This window comes from Gobius niger, assembly GCF_951799975.1.
Source record: "Gobius niger genome assembly, chromosome: 13".
Lineage (NCBI taxonomy): Eukaryota > Metazoa > Chordata > Actinopteri > Gobiiformes > Gobiidae > Gobius > Gobius niger.
Genome location: NC_136864.1, coordinates 27,594,407 through 27,611,724, shown reverse-complemented (window position 1 = coordinate 27,611,724; position 17,318 = coordinate 27,594,407). Strand labels below are relative to the sequence as shown.

Sequence of the window (17,318 nt, the reverse complement as noted above, 5' to 3'; positions counted from 1 at the left end):
AGCAGCAGTAGGGCTGGGTACCGTTACATGACACCAGTCTGGTATCGGGGGAAAAACCCGTATCGGTGAAATGAAAGTATCGAAAGCAGGTACGAAAATCAGGTGTGAAACTTTTTTTTTCAATCTTTCGATCCGAGTTTTGATGCTCAAAGGTAAAAATTAAAAGGAAGTGACTCGGTCGTTTCAGCTCAAATACTTTTGCCCACTTTATATAATTTACTACCAACTCATTACTAATGAGCGTTATTCATTTTCCAATAAGAGGAGCTTCATGTCTCCAACACCATAAATAAATATTTTGAATAGTTACAGCTCTATGATCAGTTGAGGGTGTTGAAAGAATATAATCTATAATAATATCTTTATTCAATGATTCTAATACAAGGCAATAATCTCGATGGGACCTCAAGAGTGTATTGTTGGTGTTAGAGAAATAACAATGGCTGATGAATGACAGGCAGCAGTCTGGATGTCTTATGCAGGAGAAGTTTATTTACCATCGGTGCGGGACCCGGAGACATGAACTTGTGACATTGCGCCAGTCCTACCATTCAAGTCTGTCTATGCTTCCAGAGAAGAGGGATAAATACCCTCTCAGAGCGTCATACTGATACGCCAGCATTCAGTGGCTGAGAGTCTGAGCCCCACAGTCAAGGCTATGACAGAGATAGTACGACTGTACAGCCTGACCCAGTGTGATAAATGGTGATTTAATGTTATCCTCTAACAGTTGGCAGCTGTGGTTAAAGGGCGTCACTATTCCAGCAGACTGTGTGCCTTTTTTTTTTTTTTTTTTTTAATCCTGGGCAGGAGTTGTAATTTTTTTTTGCTGTTTTACCTGAAACTAGTTCCAGCTTATTAGTTTGTCATTACGATGGAAACAGCTGCAATGGAGTGAGATTTAAATCTTTATGTAACTGTTGCCGGACGAACTGTGTGGTTATAAGTGCACAGCAGTTAGCATTAGAATTCTCACTGACCACGGTTTAATATGCATTAACATTAATAGTCATTTAACCATCACTTTAAGAAACACTGAATTATGAATATATTTTTGTAATAAATAAAGACACAAAGGCATGGAGTGCGACAAAGTGGTTCAAAAGCCCACACTTGCCGTGCCAATACTTAAAAAAAAATATATATAGCTAGCACTAGCATGCTACATACTTAATTTAAGTTTTTCGCTTCTACTGAAACATTTTCTGTGAGATAACATCCATATGGAGCTTATTTTGGCTCGACGTTATTGGTGTGTGATAAATATGTTTACAGTACGTTAGATTTAGAAAACGGCTAAAAAGAGTGAAAAATTGAGATTCCCATGAGAGCTCGGCCACACCTCCTTGTATTTATAATATTACTGTAGATCTATTGGTTCCAATGGATTACCATGGTAACGCCTCTGAGGTATGAGGTCATGCAGAGATGATGACATCATCACATTTAGAACAGCTGTAAACATTCCACACATCTGTGATAGAACTCCAGTCAGTCATTCCTTCACACACCCATGAGCCTTTCGACGCATTTGACACACATTGACGTATCTCGACACATTTTGACGTATTTTGACGCATTGAACTGCATTTTGTTGCATTTCAACGCATCAGCCACAATCTCTGACACATTCTGTGGTTTATCAAAGCATTTTCCAGCTTTTTTCACAAACGCCTTCGTGAAAAAAGCTCAGTCCATGAAAATGTTTGGGAAGAAGCGTTCTTCCGACGCCGCGCTCGTTCAGGAGCTCCGGCTTGCGCTCTGTTCAGCAGAGAGTGTCAATCTCTCTTTGCAGAAGCAGGTGCAGAGCGAGCGCCAAGAAAAAGCATTGTTAGCGAAGGACCTCGCCGACAAAACCCTGCGTTCACAGGAGGAACTGTTCGTCGAACGCGAGGCCCTGAGGCAGAGCAGAGCCGAAGTCCAGGCTCTCAACGCCCAAAACCAGGGTCTGAACGAGGAGAACTTAAGGCTGCAAGTCTCCGTGTCAGAGCGGGATGCCACAATTCTCCTCCTGCAACAGGAAAAAGATAATCAGAAAGACAGTTTGATGCTGGTTATCAATGCCCTGAAGACGAACTATGGTCAGCTCAAGGTAGCAGACGCGAGTCTTCGCGAGAAGATTAAAGATCTGGAAAACCAGGTCGGACAGCAAACGCTTTTGCTACAACAGCAGGACAAGGAGCTGACCAAAAATCATCTCAAGCTTGAACAGTTCACGCTGCTTGAGATGAAACACGCCGCCCTGGCAGAAGAAGTCCACCAGATGGAGGGGAAAATGAAGACTCTTCTACAGGAGCAGCTGTCCATGAAGGAGGCCCATAAAACTGCCGCAGAGGAAGCTAAGGAGACCATTTCTACATTGAAGAAAGAGGTCAATGTCCTCCATACAGAGCTGGACTCACAGCAGAGAGAGAACCAGACTCTGCAGCTGACCCTGGACAAAAAATTGGTCTCCTGCAAGAAGACACAAGACCAGCTCCATCAGACGAGACAAAAACTGATGGAGGAGGATCAGAAGTCCCTCGCGCTTCAAGATGAAGTTACCAAACAGTACGACAACCTGGAAGAGAGCATGAGAGATAGACTCCATGCTCTCCAAGAGTCTCATCGCATGTTTGAGAGGTTTCAAACAGAGAAACAAGTGTTGATAGCTGCCTGTGAGACAACTACAGCTGATCTCAAACAACTGGAGTCAAATCTCCACGAGAAAGTCAAAATAATCAGCCACTTTGAGGAGAAAAACAAGTCCCTTGAGTCTGAAAAATGCGTCCTCTCAGAAGAGCTCAAGACGTCAAAAATTCAAACATCTGGGACCATATCACGCCTGGAAACCCAGCTCCAAGAAGCCAAAACGGAGCTGGAAAAATCTAAGAAACAACAACTGCAGCTGCAGCCGAACATTGAAACCGACCTGATCCTTCGCAGACTCGAAGAGGAGAAATTGGCGATGAAGGCGGACCTTGATAAGGCCATGGAGGAGGCGGACAAGTGGAGGGAAGAAGCCAGTGATCTCCAGGGAAAGAATAAGGAGCTGTACGAGAATCTGGCACACAGCGCGGATGTGTATGTGGAAATGAAGGGCGACATAGAGGCACTTCGGAAAGACAACATTAGCTTTTTACGGCAAAACATTGCTTATGAGAAGGCAGCGAAGGCAGCAGCCACACAGCAGGAGACCAACGAAAAACAACCAGATCTGCTGAAAACCGTGGAGCCAGAGAGAAGCACAGCACCTCAGGACACACGGGCAACCAACAACTATGCCTCACAAGACATCAGGAACCGGAGACAGAACGAGCAGAGGAATGACTCCGACCATGAGATGCCCAACGCTCAAGGCCGGTGGAGGCAAAATGGCTTTAACAGGAGACGCCAGGAGGAGCAGGGTCAGAGGAGAAACGGTCACTGGGCCTGAGGGGAACAGATCTCCCACGAGGTCTGAGGAGGACAGATCTCCCACGAGGTCTGAGGAGGACAGATCTCCCACGAGGTCTGAGGAGGACGGATCTCCCACGAGGTCTGAGGAGGACAGATCTCCCACGAGGTCTGAGGAGGACGGATCTCTCTGAGGAGGACGGATCTCTCACGAGGTCTGAGGGGGCGGAGTGTCTCCAGTGTCTGACGCTGGTGTATGAATGAGTGTGAATGGGTGAGTGGTTCCTTGATGTAAAGCATTTTGAGTGCCTCAGGCAAGTACAAAAGGTGATACATATATGGGACCATTCACCAGTTCCCCTTCTCTCTCTTCTTTCATTTTTTTCTTTTTCTGGGGTGACAGTGGCGCTGGGTCGTCGCTTAAGCGGAATGTCCTGTAGGCGCACACTGTCGTTGTGTCCTTGGGCAAGACACTTCACCCGCCTTGCCTCCAGTGTCTGACGCTGGTGTATGAATGAGTGTGAATGTGTTTTTTTCTTTCTCTTTTTCCCTTCTCTCTGTTCTCCCCCTCTTCTCTCCATTCCTGTCTTCTCTCCTTCTCCCCGTCCTCTCTTCACTCCACTCGTCATCCATCCTCTCCTGAAAACCATCTCGTTTCTCATCCGCAGACCTCCTCTCTCTCACCAACAGATCCTGTCGTCTCTTTGACCTCAAGCAGAACCTGTGTGTCCTCGTCGCTGAACATCACGCTCCTCAGATGTGACTCTTCACGCCAGTCCACGGTTTACCACCGTCCAACAGCGACTGAACCACAAGGACTGAATCTCCAACAACTGGACGTTCTTCCACCACGATCTTGGCCCCGCCTACAGAGGGACTCCCATCAGCCCCGTCACTTCCCCCCCCTCCCTTATTTGCTTTATATATAAAGAATGCAAACAAATATGTCCTCCCTGCGGTAGCTGAAGAATCTTCCGACCATCCTCACCTCCTCCATCACCGTGTGGTTCCCGGCGCCACAAACCGGGACCAGCATTGACTCTGCTGAGAAGGTGATTGGCTGTAAACTCCCACCTCTCCAGGACCCGGAGGCGTGTGGGGCGGATCGTTCGGCTGAACAGAAGAACCCTGCATACTGGAATCTGAGGTCTGAACGGTCTGCAATCTTGGCCCGTCTGCTGAGGGACCCTTCGGCCCTGGGTCTCTATAGCCTGTCCGTCCATGGGAGTGGATCTCTCCTTCTGTGGTTCTCCCCAAGGTTTCTCTTTTGTCCTGCTGGGTTTTTGAGTTTTTCCTTGCCGTACTGGAGAGTCTAAGGACAGGGGACACCCACGCCGCACGTCGACCTTTATTTGGACATTATGTTTGCCTGGAGACTTCATTCACCCGAACTTTACATTGTCATATTTATTGCTCTGTTTTATTGCCTTAGTGTTCGGTGCAGCCCTGTGAGGCGACTTCTGTTGTGATGTTATACCGTTTGCACTGCTCTATTGCACTATTTGTATAGTTTTTTATTTATCCAAGTTATGTGTTAAATGTTTTATGCTGCATGAATGAACCAGAAAGAATTCCTGGTTGTGAACCTGTTCATTAACAATGAACCTGTTCATTAACAATGGCAAATAAAACATTTATGATTATGATTGGTCTACGTCTGCTTTCTGGTCATATTAGCATATTTTTTTCTCAGCTTTACTTTTATTTATTTCCTTGAAACAGCTCGTCCTGGTAACTAAGGCCGATATTAAATGCTTGATGTCATTAAACAGGGTTGAATGAACATCTAAACTACAGACATACATTGGCAACAACTCCATTTTTCCCCAAAACTCTCAACTTTGTACACATGTCTTGACATTGGAGATGAAACCGATATTGTAAATTTACATATCTTCCCCCGTTTTCTGATTCTAGATTATAAAGAGTATCGGTAAGAGTTCTGTTCAAGTATCAGTATCGTAAACCAAGCACAGGTATTTTTGCAATACATAGCAGTTCTTATTTTTGAAGAGTCACGTGGTGCTAGGCTAGTGCAAGGCTAGCGCATTTCTATGGTATCAGCTAGCCTGCATTAAAAACAGTCTGACCCGCTCCACAAAATCACTTATAACGCCAGATTAATGATATAAATGTCTGTGTCGAATCATTCAAACCAGCTTCGTGGTTGTATAAGCTACGCAGCGGCGGCGGAGTGATCTGCTACAAAATAGTCCCTCAAAATGTGATCATTCATGTGATGTAAGGTCAGTTATATTCCAAAAATGATTCTATCGACAGACATTTATATGGTTACTCTGGCATGTGTGTCAGACTGTTTTTAACCTCTTAACTCCCACCTGAACCGAGGGGATCTTTTTCCTCACGTCGTTTTTTTTTTCCATCATTTTTTTTGTTAGGTATTCAACTCATTTTTGTAACTTTTTTGTCATTTTTTCGTCCATTTTTTTTAAATCACATTTTTGTCATTTTTTGGTCAAATTTTTCAATTTCATGTGACATTTTTGTGACATTTTTGCCACTTTTTCATCAATTTTTCGTCACTTTTTTGTCACATTTCCATCATTGTTTTTTTCTCAGTTTTGTTGCTATTTTCACAGCTTTTTTCCAGAAGCTTATGGACTGGAGTAAAGCCAAACAGGAGAAAATGTGCTCGGTTCAGGTGGGAGTTAAGGGGTTAATGCGGGCTAGCTGATACCATAGAAATGTGCTAGCCTCGCACTAGCCTAGCGCCATGAAACTCTTCTAAGAACTGCATGAATTCCCCCCCCAAAAATATCTCCAGAAATCAGCAACACTCTGGATAACTAGGAAATGAGGCCCTATGTCAAAAATCCTGAAATATCCCTTTAATCAATACTGGACTAACATAAGAAAAGATCAACTTTGCTAGAGCCCGACTTGTCCACACAAATGTTTTCTGCTTTTTTCAATCACATAGCACCAGTCTATATCACACTACAATGATGACCAAACCTTCTGTTGGTCTGTAAATGCAGTAAATTAGAATAACTGCCTTGTATGAAATGTCTCTCTCAAAATGGCTGTAGTGAATGTCTTGAAATAGGCCTCTGTCTCTTTAAGAACCTCTGAGCCTTTCCGACACGCCCCCTCCACACGCTGTCTGTGGCATCAGTGGGGAGGGGGTTCTGCTGAGGAGCAGTGGTTGGTTACTCGGCTGGTGACGAAAGCTCGGAGGCGTCTCCAGGAGGTGGGGGCGTTCCTAGGAGGACTCAGGCAAACCTATCCCTAAAATGGCCGCCATCAGAGGTTTTACAGATTACTTAAAAATACGTGAATGTGCCAAGGCAACACTTCAGGCATGTTTTTAATCAGGGAGTGACATAATAACATGATGTAAAGCTCGAAAAAGTCGACTTGCATAATACCCCCCCTTTAAATATATTCCTCCGCTGCACATCGCAACTAATTTTGCCTCGTTCAGTTTCCAGGAGTATTGGTCATATCCTGCATATGCCTTTTTTTGGATCTTGTTTGTTTTTAGAATAAGCTTTTGTGAAAACATCTGTGAAAATTCCAATTTCATCTTGTTTTTTCGGAGTTAAAATCCGGGCAATCAGGCTGGAAGATCCCTCAGAAAAAGAAAAAAAACTCGATAGCGACACTCAACATAATGTCATAAAACATAACTGGTAGATCCTTTTTAACCTCTTAACTCCCGCCTGAACCGAGAGCATTTTCCCCAGTTCAGCTTTACCCAAATCCTGTAGGCCAGTGTAACGCCTCAAGCTAAGATCTACAAAGCTCATCTAAATGGATCTTTTTCCTCCCGTCATCAGATTTTTTTGGGGGGGTATTCAACTCATTTTTTTTTTTTTGTCATTTTTTGTACTTTTTGTCACATTTTTTGTCTTTTTTCGGGGGGGTTTTGGGTCATTTTTGGTCAATTTTTTGTCTTTTTTGTCATTTTTGGTCACATTTTTGTCATTTTTTCATCACTTTTTTTGTCAAAGTTCTCTCAATTTTTTGTCACATCTTCATCATTGTTTTCATCTCAGTTCTGTCGCCATTTTCACACCTTTTTTCCAGAAGCTTTTGGATTGGAGTAAAAAAACCAACAACATCGGGCCCGTGTGGAGCAGTACCTCGTAGTGCAGGCGGCGGGCCTTGGACATGGCCGGCAGGGAGGTCCTCTTCCCACTGATGTTCCGGAACACCTGGAACACCATGAAGCAGAGGAAGAGGAAGTACAGGCAGGCGCAGATCCCGGCCACTATGATGAAGGCCATCTGCGGAGCTACCGTCAGGGAAAAAAAAAATTCTACTGCATTTATGATGATTTTCATTCACAATTTTCTTGGTAATGTGGAACTGCCACGTGGTAGAAAAGGATACAGCCAGCTCAGTCCCCACCTCGGACGCCCAGATGCTGTAGAAGGGGTTCTTCAGCTGGACACCTCTGCGGACAGAAGATCATTCCATTAGATTTCATGTGCACAAAGCTTTGTACTCAGTAAAAACCTCAGTGGATTTTTTGATTTAGTGTAGTTTCTCAATGGCTTTCAGAGTGGAGAGAAATAACAGTAACTAAGGCAGTTAATAATCCCCGAAAACATGGTCAAATTCACTAAAGTGCTGCATCCCAGTCGAGTTTTTGACAATATTTACTTTATTTGAGTTGTAGGAAACATTGGCTGCCTACTTTAACACTTTTTTATGCCTTTTACTCAGTGGGAGAGGAAGGCTGCTTTCTTTGGTCCTCATGGCGGGGAGCTAACATTGCTGTAATGCCACCCCCTAGTGGCCAGGGGCAACTCCACAAGTCACTTTGGAAACAGGATTTCTTATGTAGCTTTGGACCTTGTTTAACCTCTTAACTCCCACCTGAACGGATCCCATTTTCTCCAGTTTGGCTTTACCCTAATCAAAAAGCTTCTTGGGAAGAAACACCAAAATAGCCACAAAGAAATAAGAAGAAAGCAAGGATGTAAACGCAACAAAAATGTGACAAAAATGTGACAAAAATTCAACAAAAATGTGACAAAAATTCAACAAAAATGTGACAAAAATTCAACAAAAATGTGACAAAAATGTGACAAACATTCAACAAAAATGTGACAAAAATGTGACAAAAATTCAACAAACATTCAACAAACATGTGACAAAAATTCAACAAAAATGTGACAAAAATTGACAAAATCTCAACAAAAATGTGACAAAAATTCAACAAAAATGTGACAAAAATTCAACAAAAATGTGACAAAATCTCAACAAAAATGTGACGAAATCTCAACAAAAATGTGACAAAAATTCAACAAAAATGTGACAAAAATTCAACAAAAATGTGACAAAATCTCAACAAAAATGTGACAAAATCTCAACAAAAATGTGACAAAAATTCAACAAAAATGTGACAAAAATGTGACAAAAATGTGACAAAATCTCAACAAAAATGTGACAAAAATGTGACAAAAATGTGACAAAAATGTGACAAAATCTCAACAAAAATGTGACAAAAATGTGACAAAAATTCAACAAAAATGTGACAAAAATGTGACAAAATCTCAACAAAAATGTGACAAAAATGTGACAAAAATGTGACAAAAATTTGACAAAAATTTGACAAAAATGTGACAAATTCAACAAAAATGTCAATAAAACTCAATAAAAATGTGACAAAAATGAAAAATAAAAGAAAGGAAAAGAAACATACAAAAGGTGACACAACACAGCAACAACGCAAGGAAAAAGATCAGTTTTGTGGGTCTTAGCTTTCAAATGAGGTGTTACACAGGCCTATATAATAGCCAAAGAGGACAGAATGCATTTGGTTTAGGCGGGTGGTAAGAGGTTAAACAGCGTAAAAGCCTGGCTCCATGTGACAACGCTGGGCTAAGTGTCATATTTTTAACCATGCCGTTTTTGGTAAATTGGAAAAAGTAGAAGCCTAAATCTATGACGGACAGGCTCTGGAGCACTGTGGAGGCTCGTTGCTTCCCGCCTTTTTGAGCTTTTAAAGGAACAGTTTACACAGGCGTGGGGTCGGTGCCAGTGACTCAAGACGGGGAACTCGAGCGCATCTTGAAGTCGTGATGTTGTTATTGACAACACTTGGAAACGGATTTGTACTTTTTACTTTGATACTTCAGTATTTTCTACAACAAATTTCTCAGCACTTTGAGCCACTTTTACCTTTATTGGAGTATAATATTCAACCAGGAGTTTCTGTACTTTAACCTCTTAACTCCCGCCTGAACCGAGAGCATTTTCTCCAGTTCAGCTTTACCCAAATCCTGTAGGCCAGTGTAACACCTTATTTGAAATCTAAGACCTACAAAACTCATCTAAATGGATTTTTGTCTTTTTTTTGGGTAATTTTTTGGTCCAATTTTTTGTCATTTTTTTGTCATTTTATTGTCACTTTTTTGTCATTTTTTGTGTCATTTTTTGTAATTTTTTGGTCGTTTTTTTGTCATTGTATTGTCACTTTTTGTCATTTTTTTGTCAAATTTTTTGTCATTTTTTGTCATTTTTTTGTCAATTTTTTTGTCATTTTTTGTCACATTTTTGTCCAATTTCTTGTCATTTTTTTTGTCATTTTTTGGTCGGTTTTTTTGTCATTTTTTGTCATTTTATTGGGGGGACTTTGGGGAGACTTTGAATTAGAAAATGCGATATTGATCTAAAATGGCTAACTAACAGGAAGTAAGACATATATATATATATATATATATATATATATATATATATATATATATATATATATATATATATATATATATATATATATATATATATATATATATCACTTACCTTTCACACATGTCAAAAATAAACAGGCAGAATGATCCAAAGACGATGGGCCCGACTTGCTTCCAGTAAACGGAGAATCGGTTTCTCTCCGTCTGGTCCTGGAAGAGTTAAAGTTCAAATCAAGCTACGCCATCATGAAAGCCATCACTGACACCATGAGAGAGAGAGAGGGGGCGGGGGGGAGGGGGGGGGGGGGCTTACCATGAGGTGCTCCCCGCAGAAGATGATCCAGAAGCTGAGCAGCATGGAGTAGAAGACGCCCTGGCGGATGTCTCCAAACAGCAGCATCCAGGTCCAGTTGAAGCCGACGGAGAACCACTCCACTGGGATGTTGATGAAGGTCATGGAGATGCCCAGGGCCAAGATCATCCTCAAAAGAAAAAAATTAATAGATTAGTTTAACCTCTTAACCCCCACTTTAACCTCTTAACTCCCACCTGAACCGAGAGGATCTTTTTCCTCGCGTCATCAGATTTTTTTTCCATCATTTTTTTGTTGGGTGTTCAACTCATTTTTTGTCACATTTTTGTCATTTTTTCATCAATTTTATTCATCACATTTCTGTCATTTTTTGTCATATTTTTGTAATTTTTTTTGTCCAATTTTTATCACATTTTTTGGTCAATTTTGTGTAATTTTTTCGTCAATTTTTCGTCAATTTTTCGTCAATTTTTGTCAATTTTTGTCAATTTCTTGTGATATTTTTGCAATTTTTTCATCAATTTTTCATCACTTTCTTGTCAATGTTTTCTCACTTTTTTGTCACATTTCCATCATTGTTTTCGTCTCAGTTTTGTTGCTTTTTTCCAGAAGCTTTTGGACTGGGGTAAAGCCAAACTGGAGAAAATGTGCTCGGTTCAGGTGGGAGTTAAGGGGTTAAACGGAGTGCATTTTCTCCAGTTCGGCTTTACCCACATCTAAAAACTTCTTACAGCCTATAGGCCAGGGTAACGCCTCATTTGAAAGCTCAGACCTACAAAACTGATCCAAGATGTGTCTTTGTGTTTCCATGCGTTGATTCTTTGTCACATTTTTGTTACTTTTTTTTAATCCTCATTTACTGTATCTCTCATTTTTAACGCTATTTTGACGTTATTTTTTCAGGAAGCTTTTAGATTTAGGTAATGCGTGGATGCCTGGATAATAAGAAAATGTGCTCGTGTAGGTGGGGGTTAAGAGGTTAAATGTCTCAAAATTGAGCATGTATAATTTAAATTTGAGTTGTTTCGTTTAGTTTAACCCCTTAACTCCCACCTGAACCGAGCACATTTTCTCCAGTTTGGCTTTACCCCAGTCCAAAAGCTTCTGGAAAAAAAGCTGTGAAAATAGCAACAAAACTGAGACGAAAACAATGATGGAAATGTGACAAAAGGGTGAGAAAACATTGACAAAAAATTGACGAAAAAAATGACAAAAATGTCACAAAAAATGACCAAAAAAATATGACAAAAATGTCACAAAAAATGACCAAAAAATGACAAAAATGTGACAAAAAAATGACAAAAAATGACAAAAATGTGACAAAAAAATGTGACAAAAAATTGATGAAAAAAAGAAAAAAAATGTGACAAAAAATGACAAAAATAAATAAAAAAAATGTGACAAAAAAACAAAAGTGTGATAAAAATTTGACAAAAAATACTAAAAAATGACAAAAAAATGTGATAAAAAATTGGCGAAAAAAATACTAAAAAATGACAAAAATGTGACAAAAAAATGACAAAAAGTTACAAAAATGTGACAAAAAAATGATTAAAAAAATTGATGAAAAAAAGAAAAAAAATGTGACAAAAAATGACACAAATAAATAAAAAAAATGTGACAAAAAAACAAAAGTGTGATAAAAATGACAAAAAAATACTAAAAAATGACAAAAAAATGTGATAAAAAATTGGCGAAAAAAATACTAAAAAATGACAAAAATGTGACAAAAAAATGACAAAAAGTTACAAAAATAAGTTGAATACCAAACAAAAAAATGATGGAGAAAAATATGACGACGTGAGGAAAAAGATCCTCTCAGTTCAGGCGGGAGTTAAGAGGTTTAGTTGGGCATTTGACCTACATTATTTCACTTGTTCCGAGATGTTTCTGACTCATTTCAATACGTTTAATCTTTATTTCAGGTGAATTCATTTGCCAATGGGGGGGGAAGAAACTTGCACTTGTCCCATTGGCAGCGTTACTTCCTTCCATGTTTGGTATTTAGTTTTTGTAGTGTGGTCTGAGGAGACTTTGTTTGGCCATTTTTCAACAACAAAAATATCTGTAATGAAATAAATGCTCGGATTTTATTTCGTTAAAGGGTGAAATGTTTTGCGGTGTGGATCCAATACTAAAACACCCATTATTTCAACATTTTTGATTGTAAAATATTTGGTCATCAGCGGAATTTGAGTAATAGGCTTGTTGCACAATGTGGCTACGCTAGTTCCTCTGAGCTGAAGCTGTGGGCGCTAGTACTTCCTGTTTGTATTCATTTCCATTAAGATTAGCTCAGACCCGTGAGTTCCTTTGTCTTGAAGTTAAAGGCTAATTTAAACTCGCCTGAACCGAGAGGATCTTTTTCCTCACTTCATCAGATTTTTTTTTCCATAATTTTTTTTGTCGGGTATTCAACTCATTTTTGTAACTTTTTTGTCATTTTTTTGTCACATTTTTTTTCATTTTTTTCGTCAATTTTTTATCAAATTTTTGTCACATTTAGTCAATTTTTTGTAATTTTTTTGTCCATTTTTTTGTAATTTTTTTTGGTCAAATTTGTATCACATTTTTGTCACATTTTGGTCAGTTTTTTCGTCATTTTGTAATCAAATTTTTGTCTTTTTTTTTTCCAAATTTTTGCCTCTTTTTCATCAATTTTTTTTCACTTTTATGTCAATGTTTTCTCACTTTTTTGTCACATTTCCATCCTTGTTTTCGTCTGTTTTGTTGCTGTTTTCTCACCTTTTTTCCAGTAGCTTTTGGATTGGGGTAAAGCCAAACTGGAGAAAATGTGCTCGGTTCAGGTGGGAGTTAAGGGGTTAATGCATTACACAATTTGAAATAGTGCCTTTTTATGTATATTTTTTTTTATAGCATGTTAGCCTTTAGCTTCAAAACAAACTATCGATCCTTCATGATCACAGGCGTCTGATCTGAACTCGTTACATCATGATTTGAACACAGTAAATGATCATCTACCGGGAACTCACCTCCCACAACATAATCTTTAGAAAATTATTATTATTCCAGGAAAAGAAAACAGACAGGAAGTCCTGGCGCTCACACCTTCAGGTCAGAGGAACTAGCATAGCCACACCGTGCAACAAGCCAATTAACCCCCAAAGCGCAACACCCGTAGTCTGTATTTTAACTTCAGCCCATCTTTAAAACTAAAGAATCCCAGTCGTGATGAACAGTTTGAGATCCACTATTACCCCAAGACTTGAGTAGGCGTCATCTCCCTCTAGACTCCCACTGCGGGTCTACACACGTGCTCAGCATTAGATCCATATTAGCCGGGAGAATATGGATTTCATTATCCACTCAGCAACACGTACTTACAAGTCTCAGTAACAGAAACATTTTATGCAAATGAGCCCCACATGCGCCAGGCGAGGGGCTCTTAAAGTGAGTGCTGGGTTTTTATATGTTGAAATTTGCCCTAAGCAAGGTGCAAGTGTATGTGACTATGCTGTATATAGATACAGACGGCATCTCTGGAATCGCCCATATATGGTCATTTGTGAAAACAGTTAAGGGGGAAAACAATTTTGAAAAAATCTAAACTTTGTCTAATTATTCAAAAACTACTGTAACAAATGCTGAATTATGAATATAGTTTTCTACTAAATAATGATACAAAGACATGGGGAGGAGCAAAGTGGTTCAACAGCCCATAAATACATAAATAACGGAGAATGCTAACTTCATGCTAAATGCTAGCATCGGGCTAATGCTAACGGTTAGCTTGCGCTTGCTACAACTGCCGTTTTTTCACTTCTACTGAACAATCTGCTGTGAGAAAATATCCATATGGGCCCGATTTACACTTGACTTTATTTATGTGATAAATAAGTTGATATTCCACCAGAAAATGGCTAAAAAGAGGGAAAATTGTGTTTCTCTAAAGATTCTATTTTCCCCCTCGTCAAAGCCACGCCCCCTTCCATGACGACGTCTGTATCTATATGTAGAAATGTTTGATAAAAGTTTAAATTGCTACAGTTAAAGGCACACTGCGTAACATTTTGACTACACTGTTGCCATCACTACAAAACATGACCAGCTCCGCACAGAAAATGCTATTTTTGCAGTGGGTCATCAAAGAATGTATTTGGATGAGAACCTAATCTTTTTTTTTTAATCTCAAATTCTGCTGACTTTAGTCACATCTCCATGGAGACGAGCTGGAGACGTGCCCGCCCCCAGCAAAGTTACAGTCATGTCTAAGGAGAGCTGAGCCGCTCACAGCAAAAGCACACAGGTCTTTTTGTACATTTATGAGGTATTGTTCTGAAAGGAAACGAGTTCTTCATTTTTTTTAAAATTTGTTTTGCTATTGTTCCTTGTTGTTGTTTTGTTTACATTGGGAACGTCACATCCGGTGAGTGTATTCTGTTTTGACGCTCGTTGTGAGCAAGTCGAACATTAGCTCTCTCTGTTACTATTGTTAATCCACGTATTAAACGTAGCTTTAGAGTCCACTCTAGCTTGTTATAGATCTAATTTGACCCATTATCTCCGCGGACCCAACTCTCCGCTTGAACCAACACTTCTGCGTGGATTAAATCCCTTCTCTCTCTTCTCCGTAACGTGGTAGCTCGCTGGCTAGCTTAGCCCGCTAGCCTAGCCATGGCTGCCCCGTCCACTTCTGCCTCTTTAGTGCTGTTCTGCTCAGTTTGCCGTATGTCGAGTCAGAACCCTGCCTCTTTCAAAGACGATAGGAGTAGTTGCGTTAGGTGTAGTGTAGTGGCAGCTTTGGAGGCCAGGGTGACCGAGTTAGAGGAGCGGCTGTCCGGAGTTTTGGTGAAGGCTAGCGTTAGCTACAGTCAGATAGCGACAGGGACCGTAGCCGCAGTCCGCTCTGACAGTGCCAGAGAGGTTAGCCAGGCTGAGGCTAGCCCCGCAGCGGGTCCCGTGCAGCCGGGACAAGACCAGGACGGATTTGTGACTGTTCGGGGTGGGGGAAGTACTAAGCGCACACCCGTAGCGCACCAAACTCTTCACGTCCAGAACAGGTTTTCTCCCCTCAGCGCCACACCGGCTGAACCTGATACTCTGGTGATTGGAAGCTCCATAGTTAGGGACGTGAAGATCCCAGCAGCTTTGGTTAGGTGTTATCCGGGGGCCAGAGTTGGTGACATCGAAGGTAACCTTAGGCGCTTAAAGCAGGGAGGGAGGCGGTTCCGTCAGATCGTGATCCACGCGGGTGGTAACGATATTCGGCGGAGACAGTCAGAGATTCTCAAATTGCAAGTAGGCGCGGTGTGTGAATTGGCTAAGTCGATGTCAGATACCGTAATATACTCTGGTCCTCTGCCCAATTTGGTCAATGATGAAATGTATAGCAGACATTTATCATTCAACTGCTGGTTGTCTAGATGGTGCGAGCAAAATGATGTTGGATATGTCAACAATTGGAGCGCCTTTTGGGGAAAGCCCAAGCTCATGCGCAGGGATGGCATACATCCAAATTTGGATGGTGCATCCCTTTTATCTAAGAATGTGGCCGATAGCCTCAGTTGCGGCCTAAATTGACGGTCCAGATATGAGCTCCGGGCGCAGAGCAGTAGTGTAGAACGCTCCTCTGTAACCACCAACCCTGCTCCCGGATTGTCACAAATCAAGTGTGTAGATTCTTCAGAACAAATAAAGACTGTGTCTGTCCTCCGTAAACCAAAGACTAAAATATCAAAAGCTAACAAAACAAGCACTGGTGTGCGTCCAAATAACTTAATACAAATACCGGAGCAAATAAAGACTGTGTCTGTCCCCCGTACACCAAGCACTAAAACATTAAAAGCTAACATAACAAACGCTGGTGTACGACCAAATAACCTAATACAAATACCCAAAAGTAAACTAAGCATTAAACAAAACGATAAACAAAGTGCTAAGCACATAACGTTTGGGTTGTTGAATATTAGATCAATCTCTTCAAAATCCCTTTTAGTTAATGACTTAATTTGCGATAACAATATTAACCTTCTCGCCCTGACTGAAACATGGCTTCAGCAGGACGACTATGTTAGGCTTAATGAATCTACTCCTCCTAGTTATGTCAATTTTCAAGCAGCTAGAACCACTGGCCGAGGTGGTGGGGTCGCAGCGATATCGCACTCTAATCTTGTTCTAAATCCCAAAAACGACCTAAAGTTTAATTCATTTGAAAGTCTAACGCTGTCTCTCACCTGTCCCAAATTTAAAAATCAAAAAGCTTTACTACTAGCAATTATTTATCGGCCTCCGGGCCCCTACTCAGACTTCTTAGCAGAATTTTCAGAGTTTTTAGCCAGCATAGTGCTGGACTGGAATAAAATTATAATAGTGGGTGATTTTAACATTCACGTCGATAATAAGAGTGACAGTCTGAGCAAGGCATTTAGTGCCCTGCTGGATGGGGTTGGCTTCACACAAAATGTGAATAAACCTACCCACTGTCATAAACACACCCTTGATTTGGTTTTAACATATGGGATTGAAATTAGCAACCTAAACGTTCTCCCTCAAAACCCCGCGCTTTCTGACCATTTCCTAATTACATTCAATTTCTTAATTGAAGATTACACTAATCCACAGGATAAAATTAAATTAAAACGGACACTATCTGAAAAATCTGTTTTAAAATTTAAAGAAATTATCCAACCAGTCTTTAACATTACAGAGAATAGCTCGCTTACTAATTTAAATGATAGTGATGAGTTTGTGGACAGCGTTGTGCTCACGTTAAAAACAGCCCTTGATGTTGCGGCTCCACTGAAACAGAAAGTTATTCGGCCAAGGTGTGTCGCCCCCTGGTACAACGCGGAAACACGAGCGCTTAAGCGGAAGACTCGCAAATTAGAGCGGTTATGGCGCAATTCGCGCACTGAACAATCTCTTAGATATTGGAACAAATGCCTACTCGCATATAAGCAAGCCATGAGGAAAGCAAAAACAAACTACTACTCTTCATTAATTGAAGC

At 40.6% G+C, this 17,318-nt stretch overlaps 1 protein-coding gene and 1 long non-coding RNA gene across 2 annotated transcripts in view; one reads left to right on the top strand and one right to left on the bottom strand.

The window, feature by feature from the left end:
• The window catches only part of LOC306973283, a 245,424-nt gene that overhangs the window by 81,427 nt on the left and 146,679 nt on the right, over window positions 1–17,318 (top strand). The gene's annotated exons all lie outside the window — the stretch shown is intronic.
• The window catches only part of wls (Wnt ligand secretion mediator), a 55,992-nt gene that overhangs the window by 5,662 nt on the left and 33,012 nt on the right, over window positions 1–17,318 (bottom strand). The window contains exons 6-9 of the mRNA XM_079570147.1: window positions 10,351–10,519; window positions 10,150–10,247; window positions 7,732–7,795; window positions 7,482–7,625 (exon numbers count right to left, since the gene is read on the bottom strand). Coding sequence (XP_079426273.1) covers window positions 7,482–7,625; window positions 7,732–7,795; window positions 10,150–10,247; window positions 10,351–10,519 — 475 coding nt within the window. The remainder of the gene's footprint in view (window positions 1–7,481; window positions 7,626–7,731; window positions 7,796–10,149; window positions 10,248–10,350; window positions 10,520–17,318) is intronic.